At 44.9% G+C, this 21151-nt stretch overlaps 1 protein-coding gene across 3 annotated transcripts in view; it reads right to left on the bottom strand.

Annotated features, from left to right (window-relative positions):
• Window positions 1-5759: 5759 nt before the first annotated feature.
• Window positions 5760-21151, bottom strand: part of KLHL4 (kelch like family member 4) — a 43954-nt gene continuing 28562 nt past the window's right edge. Inside the window, exons 5-12 of one of the 3 annotated variants that reach the window (XR_014152778.1) lie at window positions 17227-17439; window positions 15550-15736; window positions 12243-12467; window positions 11369-11531; window positions 10291-10503; window positions 8091-8262; window positions 6311-6977; window positions 5760-6231 (exon numbers count right to left, since the gene is read on the bottom strand). Coding sequence is in view for 2 of the 3 variants with exons in the window: in XM_081848021.1 (XP_081704147.1) it covers window positions 6918-6977; window positions 8091-8262; window positions 10291-10503; window positions 11369-11531; window positions 12243-12467; window positions 15550-15736; window positions 17227-17439 (1233 nt within the window). In the remaining variant the exon portion in view is untranslated. Of the gene's footprint in view, window positions 6978-8090; window positions 8263-10290; window positions 10504-11368; window positions 11532-12242; window positions 12468-15549; window positions 15737-17226; window positions 17440-21151 lie in introns of all 3 variants that reach the window. The other 2 variants (XM_081848021.1, XM_081848022.1) reach the window with 2 other exon arrangements.

The raw sequence follows: 21151 nt of genomic DNA, 5'->3' as shown, positions 1-21151 counted from the left end.
CATATGTCAGGAGTGCTCTGATGGTGTTTCCTGCTTGGCAGGGGGTTGGACTCGATGGCCCTTGTGGTCTCTTCCAACTCTATGATTCTATGATTCACACATGTGCAGATGCGGTGCTGTGGGTTGCGAACGCTGCGGGTTGCGAACGTGCTTCCTGCACGGATCACGTTCGCAACCCGAGCGTCCACTGTACATACATCATGTGCTTACATTGACGATAAACTATTACGTGGTACCTCAGATTATGAACTTAATTCATTCCAGAGGTCCATTCTTAACTGTTCCTAACCTTAGACGCACTTTTGCTAATGGGGCCTCCTGCTGCTGCCACGCTACTGGCGTTCTCATCCTGGGGAAAAGTTCCCAACCCGAGGTACAACTTTGTTTGTAACTTGAAGTGTTTGTAACCTGAGGTACCACTGTATCTTCATTTCAAAGCAATAACTGCTGGCAGTGTTGAGCACTAATGTAGGGATCAGCAATTAGATGACCTTGAAGCAAATCCCACCCACTAGAGGAATTTCACTTGGCCTCTTAAGTTGTTAACTTTACGGCAGGGCCATAGCTCACTAGTAGATGATGATGATGATGATGATGATGATGATGATGATAATAATAATAATAATAATAATAATAATAATAATTTATTATTTCTACCCTGCCCATCTGGCTGGGTTTCCCCAGCCACTCTGGGCGGCTTTCAACAGAACATTAAAAACAAAGTAAAACTCCAAAAATTAAAAACTTCCCTAAACAGGGCTGCCTTCAGATGTCTTCTAAAAGTCAGACAGCTGTTTATTTCCTTGACATCTGATGCAAGGGCATTCCACAGGGTGGAGCATGTGCTTTACATGCAGAAGGTCCCAGGTTAAATTCTCAGCATCTCCAAGTAGGTATGAGAGGCACAAACGCAGCCTGAAATCTTGAACGGTTGCTGCAAGTCACTGGCTGCAAGAAAGATGGCAGGCAATGGGGAACTGATTGAAGGCAGATTGGGGGTACCTACCACTGTGCCTACCCCATACATTTCAGGGTAGCTGGTATGGGGGTGGGGAACCATTAGTTGCCTAGGACACTGGAGAGCAGCTTCCAGTCAAAGTAGACAACCCTGAACTTTATGGACAAACAGTTCAACCTGCTCTAAGGCAGTTTTCTGTGTTCCTATGTTAGAGCATCCCCAACATTCTGATGCACAGAGGGAACTCCTGAATACATAGGTTCCCTGCATTCACTTTAGTAGATCTGCCATTTTTCTTGGATTCTTGTCTCATGGAGAAAAGTCATAGGCCAGTGATAGAATGCCTGGCGTACAAATGACCCCTTCCAGTTAAATAGACCTCAGGGTAGCATTGTTCACAATGATTCTTGCCTTGAAGAGCTGCTGCCAACTGGAGTGGGAAATACTGACCTTTACACATTCATATCCTCAGAAGAACACATCTGCTGCCCATTCAGTATAAGTTAAGAAGAGAACAGAAGAGCACACAAGTATCACCTTTCCATGTGCCTGGTGACTGTTGGTGCAAAATAGGACAAAAGGCAGGTTAGCCAGAAGTAGATGGAGACACAGCTGATGGCAGGCAGAAACAACTACCGTATTTTTCGCTCTATAAGACGCACCAGACCACAAGACGCACCTAGTTTTTGGAGGAGGAAAACAAGAAAAAAAATATTCTGAATCTCAGAAGCCAGAACAGCAAGAGGGATCACTGCGCAGTGAAAGCAGCAACTCTTGCTGTTCTGGCTTCTGGGATAGCTGCGCAACCTGCATTCGCTCCATAAGATGCACACACATTTCCCCTAACTTTTTAAGAGGGAAAAAGTGAGTCTTATAGAGCAAAAAATATTGTAATTCTAGGTTTTGTCCTCATCCTCCTCCATACTGAGTTTTTCAGGGTCAAGACTGAGAGTAAGGAGGAGGAGGAGGAGGAGGAGGAAGCAGGCAATTGTGCCAACCACCTGGACTGGGTGCAAGTAAGAAAACAGGCAAGTAGGGGCTGGGTGAGGGCAGACTGAGGTTGATGGGGCAGGACCCCATTTGCCCTGATGGAGAAGCCTCCACTGGAAAGAACATATCAACATCTCATTAGGGCTGTGAAAGACACCCTGCCTAAAACCCTGGACAGCTGTTCCCAGTCAGTGTGGACAGTACTGGTATGGAATGGGCTAGCGATCTGACTCAGTGGAGAGCAGCTTTCTATGTTCCTATGTACTTTGCCCTTTCCTTTCCACAGCAAGTGCTCAACAAATCACCTTCTTTAGTATTCAGCATTTTTTGGAATTAAAGTGTAAACACACTTATTTTAATGATCTGTAGTTCCCTGCAGCACACCAGTTCTGAATTTAACAGAATATTTATCGGAATGCATCACAAGATTTGCACCCCACAGCTGAGGTCGCAGACTTGTCATATCAATATGATATACATAGTTCCCCTGTGTATGTTTCATTCCGCAAATGCGATTACATTAATGCCACACTGCCAACAGGGTCTCGACCCACAGCCATTATTCCAGAGGAAGCAAAATTGGTTCAAAATGGTTCTCACAGATGGATTTGCAAAGGAAAGACAATTCCGAGAATCATCGGGCATGTGGTGACTAATATAATAGCAGCTGTGTGGTTTTTAGTTTATGTTTTATGTGCCATCTTCATTAGAAATCTTCAGAGAGAGAGAGAGAGAGAGAGAGAGAGAGAGGTTTCACTTTTGGTGGTATATAGACTTTGGATTCTGGAAGGCTGCACCCACTACACAACCTCAGAAAGTAAATCTTAAGAACACTTCACATATTACAAAGAGAGGGGAGCAGAACCGCAGCCATTGGCCCTGCCCTTGACGCTTATTCAGCATGTGCAGACTTCATGTGCAAAGTATATCCAGACTGGACTGGTGCATATGTAGGTTGCACTTAGGAGAAGACTACAGACATTAATCCACTCTCCTTTCTCTGGCCATGGCCATTCTAACATGCAAAGCTGCGGTGTGAATGCCTTATTTAGCCAGAGGGACCTATTCATTTTGTTGTGCAACCTTGCAAGGGCCACATGCCAGTGGCAGGCAGGGAAAGCAAAACAGACCAGAACAGCAAATGTGAATTTCACCTTCATACAGCAGGCTAGTTTCTATACAAACTCACACACCTCTCTCAGTTCCCCACCCACAAGAGCAGGAGGCATGATCAGAGCTCAAGGACACATTCCAGCCAGTCAAAAACAAAGCAAGGAGGTGAAGGAGTGCGAGTTTGGAGGAGGTGTGGCCTAGGTGACCCTGGGGGTGAAACAGAGAATCCTAGGGGGCACATGCGGCTTCTGGGCCTGAGGTTCCCTATCCCTGATGTAGCATGTCCTAGGCAGCCCAATGTTTATTCAGAAGTTAAGCCCCATTGAGCTGAGTAGGACTAAGGACACAAACACACCATACAATTAAATCTGTATTATACTACTTTAAACAAGTCATGGCTCCCCCTAGAGAATCTTATGAACTGTTAAGAGTGCTGAAAGTTGTCAGGAGACCCCTATGCCTCTCACATAACAATTCCCATGGTTCCCTGGGAACAGAGATTACTTGTTAAAACACTCCAGAACTGTAGCTCCGTGAGGGGAATAGGGGTCTCCCAACAACTCTCAGCACCCCTAGCAGATTACAGTCTACAGGATTCTTTCTGACAGAGGTTGGATGGCCACCTGTCATGGATGCCTTAGTTGACATTCCTTAGTTGACATTAGTTGACTAGGTTATCTTGGGGTCCCTTCCAACTTTACAATTCTATGTGATTCTAGATCCCAGGCATTGCAAACTTTGTATGTCAAATCGGGTTAGCAAAAGCAGAACTCCACAGCGCCATCTGGTGTCACAGCATTATAATGCATATACAAAGATATATAAAGCGCTTTTTCTTTGCCAATGTAGCTGTGTCCTCAGACAATGTTGGGACCTTGCCACCTTCCTGAGGTACCACAGTGAAAGACTTAAAGCTGATGGTCTGTGATGTTTTGTTAGGGAAGGGGTTGGGGGTTGGTTGCGTTTACTTAAACCAGGGGTGAGGAATGTTTTTGAGCTAAAGAATTTCTGGGGCAACCTTCTATGAGCCACAGACCTGGGCTGTGCAGAACCAGGGGCAAAAGTGAGCAGGTCAATGAATGGGAAAGCTAGCTTTGTACAGTAAGTTAGTTTCTATACACGCACATACAGACCTCTGCATCCTCCATCCAGGCAAGCAAGCAAGAGGCACTATCAGAGTTCAATGGCACATTTCAGCAAGGGAGATGTGATGTGATGCAATGCCAGTGAGCAGGGTCTCATTGGGTCCTTTTGGGCCTGAGGCTCCCCACCCCTTCTTTAAGCACTCTGATGCTTGCAAGACATGCAACACTTTGCAGGGGCCTAGGCTGATCTGTCGCAGGTGGGAGAACTGTAGGGGGAGCATGGATGGCCCAACCGACAAGGTTTGCCACATCGCACCACCTTCTCCTGAGGACTTCTATTTGGTGCTAAGGTCTCTGCCCAACAAAGCAGAGAGATTCTGGGTGCATTTGCAATCATGTGTTTGCAATACACTGGTCCTCAACTGGAGAACTGGAAGCACATGACCTCATGTGGGTGGAAGCAGCACTGCAGTGACTTTTTTTTCTGTCAGAGGAGGAAGGAAAGCAAACAAAAGAGGGCAGATCTACATGCAGCAGGGTTACGCATATAATACATTTACAAAACAAAAACTGGGCCCATGCTAGCAGAGTCCTGTGTTCAGAAACACTAAAGACCACTTCCATAATAATTAAGTCATATAATCATTTTTCCATTAGCAGTTCCAGGAACATCAGTGTGACACTGTATTTGAGTGTTGTTGTTATTATTATTATTATTATTGAGGGGAAATTCGTGGAACAGGTCTCGGTGTTTCGATTTCTGGGAATGGAGTTGCGAGATGACCTAACCTGGGGAGAAAACAGCAAAGGCCTAATGAGGAGAGCACAGCAGAGGTTTTATTTTCTGAGAATCCTCCAGAAAAACAATCTCTCAAAGGACCTGTTGATTGCATTTTACCATTGTACTGTGGAGAGTGCATTAACTTATGGTCTGTGTGTATGGTTTGAGAGCTGAGTGGCCAGGGGAAAAACAATGCTGTCCAGGTTTGTAAAGACTGCAAAGAGAATAATTGGGTGCACTCTTCCTACCTTAGATCAAATTTATGCTTCCAGGTGCCATAAGAAAGCTGCAGAGATAGTGCAGGATAGTGCGCACCCCAGAAATGATCTCTTTCAGCTTCTGCCTTGTGGAAGAAGGTGCAGGGTTACAAAGACTAGGACTAGCCGCCTGAGAAACAGTTTCTACCCAAATGCGATTTTGGTTTTAAACGCAGTGTAAGGAGTCTCTATGGGAGTATACTGTATTTTAAAATAGTGTATCAGAGTTTTTAGTGGGCTAACTAGGTTGGGATAGCTGGGATAGCAGGCTTGTTAGGTTTTGAATGTTTTATCTAGATTTTTCAATTTCGTTGTTCTGTATGGGACAATGACAATAAAGATTATCGTATCGAGTTGCTGCTTATAACCTACCAAGTATTTTATTTCTGCTTCCCCCCCCCCCTTTAACTCAGCACATGCTTCAGGAAGGGTAGAGACCTTGTTTCTAGACATTGGGTAATACGTAAGCAATGCCTATATTAGGAGCCACTGACCTCTTTTTTATGACATTGGCCACATTTTGAGCAAGGGCTGCATTCCCACCCTCTCCCAAATCAGCACGTCCCCACCAAAAAAGATGAAACACATGTGCACACGCACACACACACACACACACACACACAGAGAGAGATTCTACAAGGGTTCTGGGTCAAAGTTAGAACCAATATAATTAATCTGAATCACACACACACAAAAACCTTAGAGTTGAAAGAGGATGTGAGAAAGAGTGGCACTTTTCCAACTTCCTCCTTCAACCGTATGTACTTTTGAAAGGAGAAGAAAGTAACCCCCCTTGCTACCTTATGACCATGGGGACAGTGACAGGGGATGCTCAGAGATTCCATAGCTGCATAGCCACCACAGTGCCAACATGTGCTAAGTTGCCAACTCCTGGTCTAGATTTGTCACAGAATCCAAAGAATCAGGGTCAGCTCAAGCATTAAGTGGCCCTGAACAATGTGCACTCTCAGCACTGCCTTCCATCAGTGGACATCTTGCTGCAGTAGCAGTGCTCCGCACAGCACTGGCCAGCTGTGCCTAGCTACCCTTGTATTTTTCCACATGCAATACGACCCCAGGTCAAGAGCACTGTGAGAAACTTTAAGGGCAACTAGATCCTGCTAACCGATGGTGATCAAAACCAGGGGCAAGGCCTGAAAAAGCACAAAAGAGGCAAGCATTAGCAATGAGCCCTGCCAAAGTCCTGGGGTCCTGGCAACTGTTCATGGATGCTAAGTGATGCAGAAAAGACCCTGCAGAGGTATCTTTGTGCATGAGGAGGAGACTACGCAAGGCGTCTTTCTGATAAGGGAATAGTGATTCAAGGCTCCACATGGCTCCCTGCCCTCCTTCTCCATTTCAAGCTGTCCAGGGGTTCTTATAATGCAAGTGTAAGCAATTATAGGGGGCGGGGGAGAGATACAGGTTTCATTTTCAGCTGCACACTCAGCTGTTCTTGACACAGAATTGCTTTAGAATGAGGCTCTCTCTATTGATGCACAGTGTGTACCCAGATCCTCCCTACAGATAGAGATTAACATCACCCATGATGATCAAACACCTGCCAAGTGTGTCTTTGGAATGCAGAAAATGTGATTTTCGTGCTCAGGCTCCACACGGGCTCATCCTTGTCTTTCCTCCTCCTGTAGTGGAAGCGCTTGATGTTGTTTTCAAGGATGCATCTCCTCTTCTGCCATGCTTCTTATTAATATTTCACACCTGGAAATGGTCTGTTATGGCAGCTTCACGACTACAACACAGGCGCCGGCTCTTCCTATATTGACTGGAACTTCCTAAAAAACAATAACCAGAATGTGCTCTGTTAACTCCACCTAACATGCCATTCTGAATTGGTGGGAGGGGGACTGCTGCCCTTTGGATGTCAAACCCAAACTCCATCTGGGTTCCAGGCCAAGGATGGTGGGAGCCCAGCATCACCTCGAGGGTGAAAGTTTCCCCAGCCATGATCTAAATTAATTAAGAACAGCATATAATTTCCCTCTAAATACTACAGTCATACCTCGTGTTGCGTTAGGTTCATGTTGGGTCTTTTTGGCTTGCGAACACAGCAAACCCCATGCACATACGCAGAAGCGTTCTGCACGCTTTGCACATGCGCAGAACTGCTCTATCGTGCTCTGCGCTTGCACAGAAGCGCCACTCTAGTTGTGGACTGTTTGGGGTGCAAACGGCACCCCGGAACAGATAGTGCCCACAACTAGAGGTACCACTGTATATTGCTATTGCTAGGGCTATTGTTGGGGTGTTAAAGGAGGGGTACTTTTGGGGGAATCCCTGAAAGATGGCCATCCAACATCTGCTTTAAAACTGCTGCTTATCTATTAATTGCCTTGCAGAGTAACATAGACAAAAAGGTAGATCCCTGCCCCAAGACCCTTACAATGTAAACTTTGACAGAGTGGGGGAGGAAGACTTGGGCAAAATAACTAATATGGGAGAAACACAGTTACACACACTAAAGTTCAGTTTCTGTGCAGAGTAAGGACTTGTACCAGAGACTTTACAGAATAATTGCACTTGAGATGTCTTGGGAGTCAGGCTTAAGCAGAAGGGGCAGCCAGGGATAATGGGTGTAAACATTTGAGGGAAAGGGAGACCCTGGAGCAGCTGGGGTTGGTACATCTGGAAGAGCAATGGAGACAGGTGGGCATTCCTTGGTTAGTGGCAATAGGCAAGACAGTGTTGTGTAGAGTAGCTGTAAGCAGGCTAGACTCACTCAGCCATGAAGCTCCTCAGGTGACCTTTGGCTAGCCACCATCTTCTCGACATAATTTATCCCACAGGGTTGTTGTGAGAACAAAAAGGGGAGGTTAGGAGAACCATGTAAAGAGGCTTGAGCTACTTGGAGGGAAAGCAGGATATAAATGCAATAACAAGCAAATTACCTCTATCCATTCATTGTTTTGTGCATCATAAGATTCCACCGTATCCAGGTAGGTTTGTCCATCGTAACCACCCACTGCGTACAACCTGTCTCCAAGAGGACAGATCCCAACAGCATCACGGGGTACGCTCAAAGGTGCTACAGTGGTCCAAGTGTCTGTTTTCGGATCATACCTAGAGTATTTATGTAGATCTTTGCAGTTATTAGTAGAATAGATAAGTAAATAAAATAACTAAGCTTAAATGCCTCCTTCAGCTGCAGTACCCCATTGGAAGGGGCCATTTTGGTGATTTGGGCGTGGGAAATTGAAGAGGGTGAATTAAATACCCAGTAGCATTCATCCTCATCTCTTATACTACATGCTACTTTCTCTTCCCCCTCCCCACCCCTGCAAAGTTCCTTCTGTTTCTTCCTCTCTAGACAGGACATGTCACATCCCACTTGTGCCCTCACTCTGATTTGGCTTCAGGGTAGAATAATCAGAGTGGAGGCAGGAAAAGGAAGCAACGTTCGCCATCTGGGGAGGAAGGAATCGATGGCATTGGGGCAGTAGGTATACCTAGCAGCAGCAAAGATTAATCAAAGAGAAAACAAAGGCATCCAGATTAACAGGCAGGAGTGACACTGCTTTGGGAAAACTTCCCCCACACCCGGTCCCCCAAATCTGAGCTGGTAAAGGTTCTCAAGACTCCATATTGAGCCATGAGGAAGAAATATAATCATGCTTCCTGCAGCCACAAGATGGCACTCTTGACTTATGATCTAGTCCTTTCTTCTTAGTCACAATATAAAATGACTGAGTTGAAGCATGCAGCAGCAACAGTGACAGCCAATCACCCATTCTTTTCTCCCTTTCCATTCTTTTCTCCCTTTCTCATCAAGCAAATGTCTCCAGAAAAAGCCAAGCATTTATTGTTGTTATTATTATTACTACTTGCTGGATGGCTATAATAATTCATAGAAATGTTTTAGTCTCTGCACGCTTTAAGGAATTTTAGGTATCAGCAAGCTGCCTTTTGAAGAAATTGATGGATTCTTAGTATAGAAGCCTTTTGCAGTTTAATAAATCAAAGCTACCATTCATTGTTAGATGGAAAGTGTGCATACAGCATACATTTGGAATTAAGAGAAGCAGCATTTGCTTCAGATAAATCAGGGGTGGGAAACCTCAGGCCCAAATTCAGACCTCCAAGCCTCTCTGCCTGGGCCTCAGGACTTCTCCCCTATCTGCCACTGACTCTGTTTTGCATCCTCCTTGAGTGTTTTTGCCTGCCTTGAATATGTCCTCGAATACGGATCATGCTTCTCGCTACCATAGAAGGAAAATAAAGAAGAGTGTGTGCGTGTGTGTAGGACCTAGCCTACTGTATAAATGTCGATTTTATATGCATTGTTGCTTATGGTCCTCAGAGCCGTCTTTCCTATTGGGTTTACTGGCACGTTGCACTAGGGCGCTGGTCTCTCAGGGGCGTCCCAGTGAGTGGGGGAGCTGCTTGGCTTTGCTGGCAGCCTCCCCTTTCCCTCCATGGCTGCCAGCTGTGCCCCGTCAACCATATGGCTGGCAGGCGTGCAGCTTGCCTCCCAAGCCTCCACAGGTGGAGAGTGATCCCCGCAGAGGCTTGGGAAAAGGTTGACAACTCTGGGAAAGGGGGGGGGCGCTGGAGGGATCTTTGCACCACGGCGCTGGATATGCTTAAGACGGCCCTGATCTGGGTATGCTTAATATGGCCCTGTCCACATATGTGGCTTCCAGAAAGTTCCACACCTCCAATAAGAATCTATAAATTTACAAAGCGGCACACAGGTACAGTACGATCACTTCCCTAATTTTAACTTTCATTCTTTGGGAGGCCCTCCAACTGCATCCCTAATTTTCTAAATTACTTTCTCTGGTGAATAAATGCAGCATGTTGTTTAAACCTAAAACATCTGTTTCGATGCACAAAGGAAGATTTCAATCATTTAATTCCTTTATGCGGTGTGGCATAATGGTTACAGCATGAGACGGTGACCAGACCCCCACTTGGGCATGAACCTCACTGGGGTGACGTTGGACCAGTCACCTTCTCTCATCCTGAACTACCTCATAGGGTTGTTGTGGGGATAACGTTGGAGTTGGGGAATATTGTATGTCACCTTGACCTCCTTGAAGAAAAGGAGGTTTATATACATGCAGTAACAATTTTTAAAAACGCCCCTACCTTTCTACGCAGTCCGAAAGCCGAGAACAGTGATTCGAAGCAGGAGCATCATGGCCACCCACGGCATAGAGAAACCCGTTGTAGGTTGCAACACCAACCCCTCCACGCCGCTTTGACATGGATGTGCACATGCTCCATTTGTTTGTGTGGGGGTCAAAGCACTCCATGGATTTCAAGCAGGAGCTGCCATCTCGCCCACCAACAGCATACAACCTATAACAGCAGGACAAGCAAGACATGAAGGAATCTTGTCTAATTGCCCACATTTTGAAGGAAGGACGCCCTCCAGATGTTGTTGAACTCCCATCAGGTGTTGCCAGCATGGCCAATGCTTAAGAGTGATGGGGGGGGGGATGCAGTACAACAACATCCAAAAGGCCAAAGGTTCTCCATCTCTGGTCTACACTGACTGGCAGTGTCTCTTCAGGGTTAATCATAGAATCATAGTAGAGCTGGAAGCATAGCTGTCAACTTTCAGATTTGGAAATAAGGGATCAGCAGCCTCAAAAATAAGGGATCAGTAGCCTCACCTGTCCCGGGGAGCCTTAAAAATAAGGGATCAGCAGCCTCACCTGTCCCAGGGACAGTCCACGGGATATCTAACTGTTAAGTTGTGGGTGAACATATCAGATGACACAGCGATTCTTCAAACAGCTCTTGTTTATTCACAGGCCAGGACAGAACTGAACTGAAGGGTTCAGTCAGCCTGCTTATATAGAGCTCCAGTACAACGTAACTGTAACAATTTTCTAAAACTATCCAATCACTGAACGTCACTTTCGATCCCTTATTTGCATAACTACCTACAGTATCCCCCTGCTGGCCCAGGGTGAGAACTTCAGCACATAACACTAACAATCCGAGATAGCAGCGGGAAGCAGCGGGAAACGGCGCTGGAATAAGGGAATTTCCCGCAAAAAAGGGGAAGGTTGACAGCTATGGTTGGAAGAGACACTGAGGGTCATCTTGTTTGACCCCCTACAATGCAGCTATCCCATACAGGGATCAAACCTGAAACCTTGGCATTATCAGCCCCATGGTCTAATCAATTGAGCTTATCTCTGAGTGTTGTACATACTTGCTGTTCAGTGCTGCAACCCCCACAGTGCTCCTTGGTGTTGCCATGCTAGCGACGTAATTCCACTGCCGGGCCTGAGGGTCCCATCTTTCCACCGTGTTGAGGTAACTCCATCCATCGTGGCCTCCCACCGCATACATTGGCCCTTCAAGCATTGCTACACCTTTGGATGAAAATCAGAGTTGGGAGGAAAGTAGTAGATATTAATGTAGAGGCACATCTGTTTAATTACGTATTCGTGTTCCCCACCTACACCCCGCTATCCACCCAGTAGAGCCATATGGTGGATAACTGGCACAACAATCACACAACAAAACACAACACTGAAATTCATGCAACAATACAGGACAAGGAATCTCTGGGGCTGTGAACAGCCTGTGAAGCTTCATGGCTATGGAGTAGGGATGGGTGGAATGGTCTTTTTTAGATTTATTAGATTTATTACGGCCATTGGCCCATATGGAATGGTCTTCACTTGGCTACCATGTCTGTTTCATACAGTGCATTCCATCCCATTTTTAACTCTGTGTGTGTACTCAAAACATTCTCTTTGTAATAATTGCAGTGAAGAGGAGGGCTGGGAAAGCCCAGTAACACACGTAGTTCTGACTTCCACCAACGCTGGATCCAAGTTGTTGTGTTTGAGCTATGATAGGAAAGCTCTTACTGTGATCATTGAATCACAGTGGTCCATTCACACATGCATCTAATGTCAAGGGATGGCTAGGAATACATAGACCTGTTCTCAAGGTATGGGTAGACCTGTTCTCAGTTAGAGGTCTCTGGAGAATCATTGCACGGTAAGTGCATGTTTAATGTGTGACAAACTGTCATTGCCAGTTTAAGTAGAAGATAGTTTTGCAAGTGCTCTTACCTAAACCATGCCTGTGGGTTGACATTGGGGGCATCACAGTCCAGGCTTTGGTTACTGGATTGAAACATTCGACTGTATTGGATGTTTTCAGGCCATCTCTTCCTCCTACAATGTACAGCTTGTTGTCAATCACAGCAACCCCGAACTGTAACCGCCTTCCATTCATGGTTCCAATTTGGATCCAGCTGTTTGTCCTCAAGTCGTATTTCTCAATGGTGGTAGTGCCTGTTGAAAATATATGAATAGTGAATTTGAAGGAGAATCTTACAGAATAGTGGTGGCAATGGAATATTCATGAACATTCAGTGATATCACTGACACTGTTTGGAGATAATGAGCAGCCAATTTTAACCACTTATATAACTAAGATATCTTGCGAATTTGTACATGGAAAGTATTTGTGCTTGAAATACATGGAAGTGCAAGGCACCATTAAATATTTGATGGTTAAGAAGTTTTTTTAGAGTTCGCTTCAAGGATAGGAACTGGTCAAAATTCTAAAATGATGGTGTGGCAATGTGTACCAGTGACAAGTAACAGAGTGTGGAAAATGAACTACATGCATGCAGAAATAGGCTGGAAAAGTAGAGTGGTAAACACCCAAGACTTGTACCTTGTAGCTAGGGGTATATTCATAGACTGAGTGGTGCATGGTGTTTTTTAATCTTTTTGTAAAGGGATAAAAAAAAGAGAGAGAGCAGGATCAGGCCAACCAGATATCTATGTGAAGCCCACAAGCAGGGCCTGAGAACAGCAGCCATCACAACTAGTAGGCACTGATATTCTTATCCTCCTGAATTTCTCTTTTAAATCCACCCTAGTTGGTGGCAATTCCATTGTTTAACTGTGTAAAGAAGTATTTTCTTTTGTCTTCCAACATTCAGCTTCATTGAGTGTCCCTGAATTCTGGGGTTATGAGAAAGGGACAAAAAACTTTACTCTGTCCACTTTCCCTGACATCCATAATTTTACCGACTTCTATAATTTCATCTCTTACCTGCCTTTTCTCGAAACTAAAATGCCCCAGAAGTTGTAACCTTTCCTCAGAGGGAAGTTGCACCAATCCCTTGATGGTTTTGGTTGCCCTTTTCTGAACCTTTTCCAGCTTTACAGTATCCTTTCTGAAGCAAGGCAACCAGTGTTGCTATTTTCAACTGTGAAATTCCAATTAATTCTAATTCATTCCACTCCTGTCCATTCAATTCTAAAGGTCAGCCACTAAAGCAAAGATCTTAAGGCTCGGACTTCAGCTTCAATCTCCTATGTGTCCATTATGATTGCACAAGAAACACAATGCAATCCAAACCATTTTCTCCCCTTCATCCTGAGGATCTAAAGTGCTGTGCTGCTTTTTTCCTCTCTTTTTTTACCTTGGGAGCGGTGTGAGCAACTGTATCTGAATAATGTTAATATTCATTCCATATAACGAAATGTAATATGGTGGCAAGACGGCGTGTTTGAAATTAGTTCAAACATCCAATCTTGCTAGCAATTTCTGCAGTAGCAAGTAACACTACAATCTCTTTGAATAATTGCTTTTCTGTGGGTTGTATGCTGTGGGGGTAAGGTTAAAGTTTCTGCAGGTAGCAGCGGAATATAAACCTATTCGTTCCCTTTTTTTTAAAAAAAAAAAAGTGGCACTTTAAAAGTGGCAGATGGAATCGGATAGGCTTTGGTTTATAGGTGAATTGCCTTATCTTCCAGAGTTTACACCTGCATTCCCTGTTGAGGATTCAAAATACTGTATGCAGAATTAGCAATACCAGGTGAAAGGGGCACAGGGTCATAGCTTGGCAGTGCCAACAGGTGCAAGGTGTAATATGGGGCAGGGCTTTTAGTGTGGCTACCCAGGTCAGTAGAGCATCGTTCTTGTCAAGATCCAACAGGTGCCAACTATCTGCATTTTCCAGAAACAATTTAAGACCATCTTGCTCTGATGGGCTTTCCCATAGGGATGAATGGGTCTTTACCATGAGTGTCTACTTTGTATGTTTTTGTATTTTTATCTGTTTTAAAATATATTTGGTGTAAATTGCTCTGAGATAGTTGTTTATAAGGATATTAATAAATCAATAGTAATAATAATGTGAAGGTAGATTAGTAAACACAGGACGTTGCCTTCTAATTAAGGTGGGGTGGTTGGTGGTGATGGCGAGTATATTAAATTATGGGCGTTCCACACACATTATGTCTCAAGGCAGTGTACAAAATGCAACACAATAAAAAATAAGCATACTTCCAGCTGGGAAACAAAAATGTCTTCAGCTGTTTCCCAAAGTGCAGATAGTGGTCACCTGTTATATCTCGACAGGAGTGATGTTCTTCAGAGTATATTTGAAACCTGAAGGAGAAGCTCCCTCACGGACCACAGTGGCCTGCTGAGTATATAATGGATAAGTTGGTCTCTCAAGTCACCTGGTCCGGAGTTGTAGAGGGTCTTTTATGATAGTAACAACACCTTGAACCTGACCCAGTAGCAGATTGCCAGCGGTAGTTTGCCCTCACAAGCAACCTAGTCACCAGGTTTTGCACCAGCTGTAGCCCGCAGAGCCACTTCAAGGGTAGTCCTGCATAGAGCACATTGCAGTAATCCAGCTTTGCATGGACAACTGTGATGAAGCTATCCTGATCCAGGAATGGCCATAGCTGTCTTCCTAGCTGAAGCTGGTGAAAGAAGATGCAAGAGGGCAGGGCTCCTCTCGTAGTTGTGTAGAAGAGGTCACTACACTTTCTAAAATTCCCTTTCCTACACAACTATTTAAATACAGGGGCCCTGTCCTCTTTTGCATCTGCCCATCCTAGTCTGAATTGATCTCCCCATTCCAAGCCCAGTACTCTTTTCACCATCCCATGATGCCTGTGACGTGAAAATGTACTTGGAATTGTATAGGCAGTGCCTGGTAGCCTCTCAAAAGGCAAAGGGATTGTGGACTGAGCGATCTAGTAGTCAGAGCACAGCTTGCTAATATCGATCTTCTGTAGTTCATCTAAACTGTTGCCACAGTTGTTCTCATCCTCATCAATAATCTCCAATGGCCAGTGATGGCTGGAGTCCAACATCTGGAGAGACCCAGATTCCCTATCCTGGCTTTGTATCAGGAGTAGCCAGTGGGTACCTGCCAGATGTTTTGGGCCATAGCTGTCATCATCTCCAGTCAGCATAATAAATGATTAGGGATAGTGGGAGTTGTAGTCCAAAACATTGGGAGAGCAGCATGCTGGCTACCCCATCCTTACATCCTTCCATGCTAACTACATTTATTGTGAACTAAGTTTTCATAGGCCAGAGGTCACTATGTCAGTTTACCTTTAGTGGCATCCATACCCCCCACAGCATAGAGAGAGCCCACGGTGGACTTCCTAGGCTTAGTACGAGGACTCTGCATCATAGACCTCCTTTCTGGTAGCAGGTGATACTTCATTGCTTCCATGAGAAGTTTCTGGCACTCAAGGTCATCAGTGAACATGGGGCTGTTTTCCAGATCTGCTAATAGCTGAGACATACAAAGTCTTGGTGTTCATATTGATGTAATCAAAAGGTCATTTCTAGATATATCAGCCAAGTCTTTCTCCAGATTGTATGGGCCACAGGGCATCATAATAATTAGTGGGGACCCTGAGACAGCCATCGGAAATCCTCCTCGTGGCTGGTGTTGCTGCTACTGATCCTCCTCCTCTTCCACACCTGGAGCTGGCTAAGGGAGAAGAGGGTTGGCAAGTGGGCCAACAGGACCCAGGATTCAGGTTGCATGGGCTTCTGTGCATATTAGTTTGTACACACAAGACTAAACAAAATGTTGGAATTCAACTGCAATTTTGGGGAATGAAGTTGGCAGGTCAGCAGTGAACTTCCCTGCTGGTGCATGAACTCCAGTAGATGCCTAACCATGCTAACTCCTGGCTTGGGGAACTGCTGTCAAGCTTCCTACAACCAAATCCCACTCCCTATCATCCTCGACCTTCTTGTCATAGCTTGGAAGATTGTCTTCCATCTCTTATCCCCAGAATTTGACCTCCTCAATACATTGCCAAAGCACTTCCCCATAGTCTGATGATCCTATGATACTATTGGGATGTCTGGATGGGGGAACTATAGGAAACAATTCCACTCACACTTTCTCACACAAGCACAGCCTGCTCTCCAGTAGGAGGTGCCATGTGATTTACCACCAGACTTGGCCAGCTTCTGCTCTCTGATGCCTCCAGCTTTGGCTCCAACCTAAGTGCCAGGATTGTTGACATATCCCTATTGTCTTCTAATGAAAGGAATACAGTCCCATTGTCATCCTTGGGGAGGGGGCCTTCCAACATTAAACTGAACTAATTGCCAGTGGAAGGTTTTTACTAGGTGCAAGCAATACCAAAGGTAAAAACATGGCTATTTACCCAACTTTTTTGTTAGAATGGTGCCATCATTTGGCCGATATAACAAATATGTCAGCTTCAGTTATTATCCACATTTCCACATTAGATTGTGAGGGGTTCATCAACATTTTATTGAAAATGTATTCCAATATACACATTTTTATACTTTTCTACATCCCCCCAATCTTTACATTTTGCAAAGGAATTTCCCCTAATACAGTGCATTTTTCAATAAATATATATATGCATTTGAAATATACGTGAGTATATGCATTTTTGCACATTACTTGGCTGGAGACCTTCATTGCAAAATTCATGCAAGTCTGAATTTCAAATATGGTTGTGTGTGAAATATTATTTGAAATGTGATTGCTCGCTCCAGGATTGTATGACCAATAAAGAGTAGGTTCAAAATAAGTTTAACAAAATAAAAATTAATAACAGTTGTAACAACAGGAGGTTTGGAGCTGAAAACTGTATCACAAAATCTAGGGAAGCACAAAATCAGCAGGATAATGATGTTTCAAGCCGCACATTTACTCTGGAGGTGTGGATCAGGTCAGTGTGCATAAGGATTCATAGAAATCAAATCTCTCAGGCATTCTATCCAGAGGCCTACCTGTGGGGACAGCAAAGGCAATCGGATGTAGGAGAGAAGCATTCCGAGCTCCCGCTGCCTGGGTTGCAAGTCGTGCCGAACCCACAACATCAATGCCTTAAATATGGATTCTTCATCTGGGACATTGATGTCATCACTTGACAGGAGCTTAGCAATTTCACCAGCAGGCAGCAAGAGAAATTCCTGGTTCTTTATTACCTCAGTGAAGTGTTCCTAATGAAAGGAGTAAAACATAACTTAGCATGGCATCTGCATTTTACATATTTGTTCGTTCATAGACTCATAGAATTGTAGACACTGAACATCATCTAGCCCAACCCCCCAAAATTTCATTCACCCTGCCTTTTATCCCGTATGAGCCTAGAGGCTCAGAGAGGATAGTATTGCAATTAAAAGTAGCCTACTTTTCTTTCTTCTAACTCTAGTGTCAGGGCCTGGCTGAACGCTGGGGAGTGGTGGCTGGATACTGAAGAGTGGGCGTCGGGAGAAGGAGGGTTGGAGACTGACTTGGAAGAAGGGGTCAGTGATCTGAGGGAGTCTGTAACAGCCAAGAGATTGAGAGTCAGTGACAGGAGAAGATGCAGGATTGGAGCGTAAAGAACAGGTGCAGATGCAGGAGGAGTCAAGGGCAGGAGGAGTCAAGGGCATTGAGTCAAGGGCTTCCTCACTTCCTCCTCCTGCCCTCACCTCTCCTACTCCACTCTCTCCCAGGACCAGAAGAGGATTGAAGTGGGAGGAGCAGAAGCAGATTATATGCAGGTGGAGTCTTCACCTGCTTGCCTGCAACTCTAGTGGGGAAGATACTTAAGCTGAGATTGGGACAAGGCCTCTCTCTTGTGTCAAATGCCTCATCGGGTGCATACCTAAGAGGAGCTGAGAGACACAGGGTGGTCTTCGCCTAACATATAAGGGCACTTTTGACAATAAAGAGATAACTCCTCACTCCATACCTTCCTTGCCTGACCCCAACCAAGTCTCTAGAGAAATATGCTTCAGCTGGAGTTCTGAGCTCTGGATGCAATATTTTTGCTAACATTTCTAGGATAAAGTAGGAGTGCAGCATTTCATTAATCAGTTATATGAACTGATTAAAAACTATGCAGAATTAATCCCTACTCAGATGCTATGAGCTTAAGAAATACCACAAGTTGTTTATAGTACAGTGGAACCTCAGGTTGCATACGTAATCCGTGATGGAGGCACGTCCGCAACCCGCAGCGTTCACATCCTGAAGCACCACGTCTGCGCAGGCGCTGCCGCGATTTGGCGCTTCTGCACATGCGCAAGCACTGAAACCCAGAAGTAACCTGTTCTGGTACTTCCAGGTTTCCTGCGATCCTTAATCCGAAAACACATAACCTGAAGCATCCGTAACATGAGGTGTGACTGTAAATAGTTTCCTGCTTGTCGAAGCAAGTTTCCCAGGTAGGAAATAGTTCACATCAGTAACAACAAAGCTAAAATAATAATGATCTTTTCTAACATGACTTTTTAGAGGCTGCTTCATATATCCATTGAGTGTTTATTGCTGGGAGTCACTCTCTTCATTCTCATGCCTGTTGACAATGATGAGCTAGATGGAATCATGGCAGCGTTTGCCCATTGGGCCTGGCAGAGTGGAAGATAGTAGGTAGAACCATCGCCAACAACAGAGACAACTAATTCTTTCTCTGCCCCCATTTTCCTCCTCCCTGCTGAGTTCTACAAGGGCAGCACTGAAACTATGGAGGGGAGATCCAGCAGTCTATGCCACTCCCCGGGGAGATAGGGAAGTAGGGAAATAAGGGGGGCTGGCTGAGGGCAGACCGAGGTTGGTGGGGCATTTCAACATTTGCCCTAATGGCCCAGCATTCACTTAATTCCTGGTGTATCTAGAGCAGGCTTCCTCAACCTCGGCCCTCCAGATGTTTTTGGCCTACAACCTCCATGATCCCTAGCTAGCAGGACCAGTGGTCAGGGATGGTAGGAATTATAGTCTCAAAACATCTGGAGGGCCAAGGTTGAGGAAGCCTGATCTAGGGTAAGCATCCAGAAGTCTATGCAGCCAGTGCCTTGCACACCTTAATACCACCACAATGGGTCATAAAAATTCAGCAGCAGCGTGTACGCTCCAGTTTAACTCATCTTGGTGGCTTCAAAAACCATGGAAATTCTCTTATTTTGCTTCACAGGGATTTAAGCTGCTTTTGAATCAAACAGCAACTTGGGTTGAGCTTGTGCCCAGCCTCACATCACTTTCATTTCACATTTAGACCCAGGAATTGTTGCTCTTTGTGCATTTGAAGAGGTTCTCTTAACTCTTCCCCTCTGCAATATTTATACCTAGATTTTATTTCACAGCAGGCTTCCTCTTTCTCACCTCATGTCTCAATTGTTCCTTCCTCTGCTTTGAATCACTGGTGTATGGGGAACAGTGTATATGCTCTTCTCTGCTCCTCATATTATAGATATTTTTCACATATCCGCTTGTTCCAGCTCCCGATCACACCCAGTCATTTGCTCCCTTTCTGAAAAGCACCACTGTGTTTTCATTGCCACCAAAGGCATCAAACCCCACCCACAGCTAATGTGCTCTTTGGGGAACTGCTGTCTTTATTGACAGTTGAAAGAGGATTCTAGCCTTCGTTTGCCCTATCATCTTGAAACAGGAGAGAGGGGAGAAGGCATCCTTTTGCTCTTTGAAAAAAGATGAAATGTAGAAGTGAAGAGGCTTGAATGGTTTTAATCGGTGCATCTAATCGATTAGCTCAGTTGCAAATTAAAAAACCTTCTTCAGATTAAATTGAGTCAGGCAGATGGGCTCTTGTACCAAGCCCTTTCCATCACGACCTGAGGACGTGCCAGTTCTGATGAGACCTAGGGAGCTACAAATGCATAACAGCCAACTTTTTCAGATAAAAAACTGGGATGTGCATCTTCCTGGACATGCTCCCGGCCGAGTCACATGAACCGCGCCGGAATCTCACCTTGAAAAAACCACTATTTCAGGGTGCAATCTCACACACACATTTTGGGATGCCACACAGGATTGCAGCCCCAACCAAAATGCTTTTTCCCCAGTGTGAGCGTTGTGCAAGAGCTCGCAAGATCATGGCACCCAAAATGGCAACTGTGGTCTTGCACGAAAAAACAGGATTCCCCATTTTTTTCCAGGACACTTGGCGGGTATGCAAATGAAGTGAGTGTGATGGAAGAGTGAACTGTACCTCTTTAGGAAGCATGTGGGGGAGGCAGAAGAAGCTATTTTGTAAAGATTCCTTCAACCCTCCCTTCAAATAGGCAGCAGACACATCAGGGACATGAGCTGTAGCCCATTGCTTGCTGTGTTAGTTTTCTAACTGTAGAGTGCTTGGGGTTGTTGTTATTGTTGAATATATGTAAGTTTTCAGGTACAGTATTCCCCTAGCGTTTGCTGATTGAAATGGCAGGGTCCATTTTGCCACCTCTGGACTATTCTACTTTTTAACCACCTCATTCCGCTGCATTATGTTGATCAGTCTTTGCGGCAGTTATGTTGGGATTGAGCAGAAGGCCTACATAATGATTACTTGTTGTGAGGTTGGATGATTTAGGAATATTGGAAGCTGCCTTATACAAAGTCAGATATCAACAGTCCATGTGGCAGCTGCTTAGCATCAGCTCTCTAAGATTTCAGCCCCACCTGGAAAAGTTGGGAAATGAACCGGGGAACTCTTGCAGGCAAAGCTGATGAGCTATGGCCCCTCCTCTCATTTCAAATTAGAGGCAGGGGGAATTGAGTGTTTGCTTCTTCATTTTCTCACATTGGGGGTAGCTCTTTTTAGATTGCAAATGTACAGTCATACCTCATGTTACGGATGCTTCAGGTTGCATCCCACAGCGACCCGGAAGTACCAGAAAGGGTTACTTCTGGGTTTCACCACTCAAGCATGCGCAGAAGCGCTAA

Source organism: Podarcis erhardii, assembly GCF_964252035.2.
Source record: "Podarcis erhardii genome assembly, chromosome: Z".
Classification (NCBI taxonomy): domain Eukaryota; kingdom Metazoa; phylum Chordata; class Lepidosauria; order Squamata; family Lacertidae; genus Podarcis; species Podarcis erhardii.
The sequence above is the reverse complement of the archived record's forward strand: the minus strand, read 5'-3'. Positions and strand labels throughout refer to the sequence as shown.